General features: G+C 26.2%; 1 protein-coding gene across 1 annotated transcript; it reads left to right on the top strand.

Annotated features, from left to right (window-relative positions):
* Nucleotides 1-2,236: 2,236 nt before the first annotated feature.
* LOC125850396 (cytosolic sulfotransferase 12-like) lies at nucleotides 2,237-3,234 on the top strand. The gene is made up of 2 exons (XM_049530250.1): nucleotides 2,237-2,396; nucleotides 2,831-3,234. The coding sequence occupies exons 1-2, from the start codon at nucleotides 2,237-2,239 to the stop codon at nucleotides 3,232-3,234; spliced, it is 564 nt and encodes a 187-aa protein (XP_049386207.1).
* Nucleotides 3,235-8,734: the final 5,500 nt, after the last annotated feature.

Here is an 8,734-nt window from a genome sequence, read left to right as displayed (position 1 = left end):
AAGCATTTGGAATGGAATCATTTGAAGAATCAACCATTGTGAATTGAAAAATTGGGAAGAAGATCAAGTCGAGAGCAACCAGATCAAACAGAGTTCACAAACAAAATTGACAGATCGAAGATCCAGTCGAGATCAACCAAATCAAACAAAAAATTCACATAAGAGAAAACAAAGCTCACAGATTGAATTGGAAACGAAAAAAAAAAGGAGCAATTCCCTGTGCTCTGATACCATGATGAAATCAGCTACTGATCAGTCAAGCTCCTCCATTGATGGAGCTTCAACTTACATGAGAGAAGATGAGAGAAGAAGAGAGAAGAGAAGAGAAGAAGAATCTAGAAGAGCAACATGAAAATTATCTCTCATTGAATGTGAATTGAAACTACAAGAATTACAATGTGACTATATATATAATCACTGGCAGAAATTAACTAACTAACAAACTTGATTCTAACTAACTCTACTGTACATAGATTCTAACTAACTTTACTGTACATAACCGACTCTACTGTACATAACTAACTAATTATACTTTATATTCTCATCAAGGGCTTTTAACGAAAAGAATTTTCTGCTTCCTTCTTTGAATAGCCAAAAGATATATAGTGCTTGTTTGCTCATTATCATGATCATGAGGGATCATACAGTGCAAACAAGTTTATACATTAATTAATAAAGGATTTAGGTTTTCAAAGTTGTTAAAGTAATTTTACTATTCCTTTTTACTTCATTAATCGATTCACTAGAATATGCGTAGTTTTGTTACATATATTAGGCTCGTAATCTTTCGTCTTAACTAAGGTCGCAACTTTGCGTCACAATTAATAAGTGACAAGGTCGCATTTACGCGTCTTGATCTAAATCTTCTTAAAAGTATAATCTTTGATTCAACAAACTAGTAGACTTTTAAGTGTGATACACAAGGAGAGGTCGCGTTTACGCATCTTTATAAGTGTATGTCGAAGCTAAGGTCGCAACATCACGTCTTAGTTAAGAATAATATAATTCAACAATATTTTAAGTGAGTCATAGGCAAATGATGTATCCAAGATTAATTATTAATCAATTATAAGTTGATAAATGTGATCATGCTAAAATCACGGGATTCAGGGCGCCTCATACATTTCCCTTGGTCAATAAAATTCCTTACTCGCCTTTTTTTTCGCAAACCAATAAAAGATACATTTTCTTTTGATCAGGAATTCAAAAGGTGACTTGGAATACCATAAATTAATTCTTAATGACGATTCTATAAATAAAATAATCCATATTCATTACCGTCATTTTAAATGAAAAAAACCCTTCGATTCGTCTTCGGCAGTCGATGAAAAAACGAATATGACAAGATTTTATCCATATAATTCAAGGTGAAGCATGTGGTACTTCCTATGACTAGAAAAATCATTTTTTTTTCTTTTTCACTAATAGGTGACTTAAATTATTATGGTAGGTAATTATATATATAATTCAAGGATGACTAGGAATATAATTTATTTTTCCCTTCGACTAATAGGCGACTTAAATAATTATGACTAGTTATTTATCTATATAATTCAAGGTGACATAGTACTCTCTATGACTAGGAAAATTATTATTTTTTCCTTTTTTCTAATAGGTTACTTAAATGATTATGACAGATAATCTAATTTGTCTATATAATTCGAGGATGACTAGAAAAAGCATTTGTTCTTTTTTCTTTTTCACTAATATGTGACTTAAATGATTATGAGATGTAATTTATCTTATATAATTCGAAGTGACGTAGTTATGACTAGGGAAATCATTTATTCATTTTTCTTTTTTATTAATAGGTGATTTAAATGACTATGAAAGATTTATCTATATAATTCGAGGATGACTAGGAAATCATTTATTTTTCCCATTTTGACTAATATAGACGACTTACATGATTATAGTAGATAGCTCAAAGAGACTATCACTTAGAAAGTCATTTATCCTTTTTCCTTTTAAAATTATGATTTAAGTCATTTCCTTTTAAAATTATGATTTAAGTGACTTAAATGATAATGGCATATAATTATCTTTATAGGTATATATTTTGGACATAAGAGTAAGAGAGGTGATGTGATAATCTTTTTGACTAGGAAAGTTATTTAACTTTTTTCCTTTTTTAAATTATAATTTGATTTAATGACTTAAATGATAATGTAGATAATCTACCTATTTTGATATCTATATAAGTAACTAGAAGAAAGCACACTCAATCATCAAAATCATGACAACATCTCAAACTTCTCCTCCCAAATATTTACAAGAGGATAGTCTAAGTGAAGAGTGTAAGAAATTGCTCTCTACCCTTCCAAAAGAAAAGGGATGGATTGGATCATATATCTACAAATACCAAGGATTTTGGACATCACCAAGATTGATCCAAGGTGTTATTGCATGTCAACAACAATTTCAAGCTCAAGACACTGATATCATTCTTGTTACAACTCCAAAATCAGGGACCACTTAGTTAAAATCACTTTTATTTGCTCTAGTGAATCGAACGAAACATTCTATTTTTGAACAAAATCATCCTTTACTTGTCAAGAATCCTCATGTTCTTGTTCCATTCTTGGAACATACACTCTATGTTGATGGTCAAGTCCCTGATTTTTCAGCTTTCACTTCACCGAGACTTTTGGCAACTCATGTGCCCTTTGTTTCATTGCCAAAATCTATTCAAAATTCAGAAACCAAACTTGTTTACTTGTGTAGGAATCCTAGGGACACTTTTATTTCTATGTGGCATTTTTCAAACAATTTAAGACTTGATCACAAAGATACCAATTCCATTGAAGAAATGTTTGATCTTTTTTGCAAGGGGTGAGCATTTATGGACCATTTTGGGATCACGTGTTGGATTATTGGAAACAAAGCATAGAAAATCCAAACAAAGTACTTTTCCTCATGTATGAAGAAATGAAAGAGAAACCAAAAATTCAACTTAAACGATTGGCTGAATTCTTAGAATGTCAATTTTCTATAGAGGAAGAAAATTGTGGAGTTGTGGATGAAATATTAAAAATGTGTAGCTTTGAGAATTTGAGCAATTTGAAGGTGAATACAAATGAGAAGTTGCCAACTGGAGAGGGAAATAAAACGTACTTTCGTAAAGGAGAGATTGGAGATTGGAAGAATTATTTTACCGTGGAGATGAGTGAGAATCTCAATCGTATCACAGAGCAAAAGTTTTATGGATTTGGATTAAAGTTTTTATATACTTGATTAGGCATTAATATGATATAATGCCATTCGAATGCAATTATTTATTTTGAAATTCAATGTTGGAGTAGTTCATTATCTTATTAGGATTGGTAAGGTAAGGCCTAACCATTATTGCTTGTACTTATTCCTATTTAGAATTTTTCTTTTAATAAAAGACCGCTAGACATTCTGTATAGTGGTAAAATAATTCAAAAAAAAATCGTGTTTCAGAATAATTCAAATTGTTGCAAATTATGTAGTAAATTCATATTTCTTTATTTTGTCACCGACAAGTAATGTTTTTATGTACTACAAAGTGTCAATGAGGTGGAGGCGTTCAATTTTCTATTTTATTTTAAGACCAGAGAAATTACTCGCGCTTTACATAATCATAATTATATATTACTAAAAGTGGAATAAAAAAAATTGAAAGTTGAATTACGATTTTACCCTCCTATAAAGTAATATATTATAAAACATTTAACTATTTAAATATTAAATATATAGTTCCTTAGATTAATTCTTAATTTATATATATATAATGTTATATTTATTATTTATTTTATTATCATATATTATTAATCATCATATATCATATATTATTAAAAGTGGAAAGATTCAAAGTTCAAAGTTGAATTACCATTTTACTCTTCTACTAAAGGAAAAGGTTATAAAACATCTAATTAATTAAATATTAAATAGTAATCATATTAATATTATATTATTATTATTATTAATTATAATAATAATAATAATAATAATAATAATAATAATAAAAAGTGGGCAAGTGTATTTTTACTCTTCATAAACTAAAAAATTATAAATGACTAGATAATGGTGCCCGTGCCAGCACGGGCCCAATATATGTTACTTCTTTCGTTCAACAATAGTTGTCTACTATACTAAAAAATTGTTGTCCAACAATACTTGCCCAATTTTAAAAAATCAAGAAATAATTTACCTTTTGTGTATATTTTACCCTTGCTATTAAATATTATTTATCATCTAATACATTTTTCAAAGTATTAAATTTAATAAAGTCAAAGAATAATATAGTAATGATAACCTTATTATTTATTGTTCTTAAGGGTGTGTCAAGTCAATAGTGGACAACTATTGTTGGACAATGAGAGTATTTATGTTGTCTCAACTTATGTGATATAAATAAAATTTCGAAAGTCAATTAATTTTTTTAATGATTTATAAATATTTTAAGTTATTAATAATTATAATTCAAGGGGTGTATCAAGTCAATAGTGGACAACTATTGTTAGATAGAGAGAGTATTTATTTTGTCTCTATTTATGTGATATAAATAAAATGTCGAAAGTCAATTATTTATTTTTTATGATTTGTAAATATTTTAAGTTATTAATTATTATAATTTGTATTACTTTTAATATAATTTTTAGATAATATATGTTATTCCTTCTATCCCAGTTTATGTGGCATCAATAGAATTTCGATTGTTATCAAATTTTGATGTCTTTTATTTATTTTTAGTATATAATTATTATGATTTATAACAATTTTTACTTTATTTTTAAATAATTGAATTTCAAAAATATGTGTAAACTTATAGAAACCACCATAAAATTTTGATTTTTTTAATTACAATAATAATAATAATAATAATAATAATAATAATAATAATCTTAATCTATCTATATATAATAGAAGAGGAAAAAACGCCACATGTCAGTACCACAATTATTCTTGAATTTTTAGTTTTAAAAATGATATACTTAGTTAATTTAAATAATAAATTCAATTTTAAAAACAAGCAACAATATAAAACAGTTTTAGAAGAAAAACAGTTTTGAAACATAACGTTTAAATTCAATTTTGAAAACAAATAACAATATAAAACAGCTTTTTAAAAAGTAGTTTTGGAACTTAATGTTTAAATTCAGTTTTAAAAACAATAACAATATACAACAAATTTAAAAAAAAAAACATTTTGAAACTTGACGTTTAAATAACTTTATCGCATATTTAAGCAATATAAATAATAGTAATGAAAATATTATTATATAAACAGAAAAATATAAGAAATTATTATATCAAAACTGTCCAATACACATCTATTGCTACACAATTTTTAACGCTATCTAATTATTTATTCTTTTTTTAAAAACATATATTTTTAAAAAAAATAAAAAGAAACTTCAACTACAAATAATTATCCCTAAAATTCCTCACCCACTTGACTTCTTAACTTCCTACCCCAAAAAAAACTCAACCGTATTAATTTAGTAAATTTAAATAGGACATTCTTTTCTTTAGTTTTTCCAGGGGAAAAAATGCATTTCAATAAAGAAAATTCAAGGCAATAATAATGCTTACCATTCATGAAAAGGTAATTTTTTATCATATTTCCTCTCTTATTCTTCTGTTTTATGTGGTATACATTATCAATAATTGTACTTTATTTCGGAAGTTCTAGATGTTGAAGATGATTAGTTGATGAAGTTAGGATCAAGCCATTTCTGTGATGAATATATGTAGTTGAAGAAGGAGAAACACTTTTAAGACTATATCCGATAACTATGTCAAACATATAATATATTTTTATTGTTTTAATCTTATGTTTTGTTTCAAAATCAAACTGTGTTGAATGTATTTACATATAATTTATGATTCTTTGTTTACTGCATATTTCATATTTATAATTTTTTAATCTTATTTTTTTAATTTGCAAATGAATGATGAAACTATGATGGAAATTTTGAATTAAAAGATTAGAAGTATTTAAATTTGAAGATATTATATTTTTAAATTATTAACTTAATTAAAACTAGAAACTCATGATTATGGAATTCTAAATAAACTCTTACTATTTCACAAATTTATCTTTTCAGATGTTATAAATATATTTAACTACATTGAATTTACATATAAAGGAAGATAATAATACTATCTCTCTATGTAATATAAATGGAAATTGACCTATATATGCTCGCAATTTATTTATTTATCCTTACTAACATTTATTAAAAAATAGTTTTTTTTTTCAATTTAACAAACAAATAAAAGAGAATTAAAGAAAGAAACAAGGAAACGAAGATAAAATGAATAAAAGGGACGAAATGTAGGTAAAGGGTAAAATAGAAAGGATAAGAATAAGAATAACAAATTGATCCTCTTTTATTAATTATTGTTAATTACAATTTTTTTTGTATTGATCTTCTTCATTTATTATTTTTCTCTCAACTCAAACATATATAAATTATAAGAAAAATAATGCATTGTATTTAAGAAAATTCAAAGGTAAAATATAACAACAAACTAATCTTCTTTAAACAAACTAATTCATATTAAATGACTTGAATTATACTTTTGTTCAAATTAATAGAGTAGAGTGATTCTAACTCATGTGTTATTTTGATATTGTTTGTAATTGATTGATGACTCGCAATAAAATCTAATAACCTATAGGTGGACTTCTTAGAACAAAGGAGTATCAATCATATTTTAAATGCAATAAAGAAGGAAATTATTTACGAATAAAATGATTTGAGTCAAGTTTTACATTTTCATAAGACTCTCTAAATAAAATTATAGTTGTGATATTAAATAGCTACCCATTCGAGTACTTCTTTTGATAAAGTAGAGTTAATGGGTAATATTATAAAAAAATAACTATAAATTGTAAAACATATACTTTATTAGATTAGTTTGTATTATATGTAAAGTGAGATTAATTTGTATTATATTAACTTATGTTGTACTTAAGTGGATTTTATCATAATTGAATATTACATTTAAAAAGTTCTATGCGTATTTTTATCTATTATATACACTATTAGTTTATGCATATTAAAAAAATGCTAAAATTATTATTAACAAATTCAAATTATGAAAGAATTTAATTTATAGAATGAAAGAGCATAAATAAATAAAATTTTAAAACAGAAAAATGTTGAAGAGAAACACGTGAAGCAACTAAAAAAACTCTAAAAACAAGCAAAAATTTTACCGACATGAAATCTTTTGTCATTAATGGGATCAAACTATGTTATACATATTTATATATAAAAGTTGATTTACGTGTTAATAGTTGATACACTAATTTAAATGATTTTTTTCATGTGTACAAGTGTATACTATATATTCAAGCATAAATATAACATTATTTTTTTTTAATATTATCCGCGCATCGCGCGGGCACGTATACTAGTTTATATATACAAAAGAGAAACTTCAGCCTGGTGATCGATGTGGTCCGAGATAAAAAAAAAAATTGTTTTATGTTTGATTTGAAGTATTAACTAATCTCGAAATTTTTTAATTTTGTTCCGATCCATTATTTATATGAAAATTACAAGGTTACTATCTCATATAAAATGTGAGATAAAATATTTCCATGACATATCTCAACCCATGTGAATTGCTTAAGAAGAGATTCCAAATTTGTTGTTTTTTTTTGTTTTTTTCTCCTTCTTCCTTTCGTATCCTTTGTATATTTGTACAATTTCTCAAATCAGCATATCCATTTGATTCCTCAAAGCTTTCATTGGTAAAGTAATGCATGTGTTGTTAATTTTAATTTTAATTTTAATTTTTTGAAGAAGTTATTTCAATAGTGTTTTCATTTTATTTTTTTTAAAAATAGTATACATGCATATAAGCTAGACAATATATATTTGGCTCACTTTCACTTTTATTTTTAGATGCTTAAATTGAAACATAATATATAGCGACTAACTGATTTTGTTTTATCAAAACCTAAAACATTAGCATTTAGTCAAATTTATTGTAAAGGAACCGCTCTAACCAACAAATCTTAATTAAACATAAATAAGTTAATATCATAAATAACAAATCATAAACAACTTAGGATTCCAACTCCAACTTTAATTGAATTACTCTTTCTAACATTCTCCCGTAATTCAAAGTTGTATACTCTTGCCTTTTTCTTCTTGTTATTGTTGTTGTACTGGAGTACTTCTCTTCAATCTTCAATTGTTAGAGTACTTCTCTTCAATCTTTCAATTGTTGGAGTTCGTCTCTTCAATCTTCAATTGTTAGAGTATTTCTCTTCAATTCTCTTTTTTTTTTCTTGGTTGTGTTGGAGCACCTTCTCTCCAACTTTCAAGTATTGGAACACCTTTTTCTTCTTGTTATTGTTGTTGTACTGGAATACTTCTCTTCAATCTTCAATTGTTAGAGTACTTCTCTTCAATCTTTCAATTGTTGGAGTTCGTCTCTTCAATCTTCAATTGTTGGAGTATTTCTCTTCAATTCTCATTTTTTTTTCTTGGTTGTGTTGGAGCACCTTCTCTCCAACTTCCAAGTATTGGACACTTTCTCTCCAACTCACAATATTTTTTTCCTTGGTTGTGTTGGAGCACTTTCTCTCCAACTCACGATATTTTTTCTCTTGGTTGTGTTAGAGTACTTCTCTCCAACTTCCAAGGTTGATGCTTTTTCCACCAACGCTTATTCTTTTTTGTTTTTTTTTTTTGTTTTGCTTTTGGTGTTGGAACATTTCTCTCCAACTCTCGTTGATGCCCTTTCC

Source organism: Solanum stenotomum, unplaced genomic scaffold (assembly GCF_019186545.1).
Source record: "Solanum stenotomum isolate F172 unplaced genomic scaffold, ASM1918654v1 scaffold16579, whole genome shotgun sequence".
NCBI lineage: Eukaryota > Viridiplantae > Streptophyta > Magnoliopsida > Solanales > Solanaceae > Solanum > Solanum stenotomum.
Note: the sequence above shows the minus strand (reverse complement) of the source record. Positions and strands in the feature narration are given on the sequence as shown.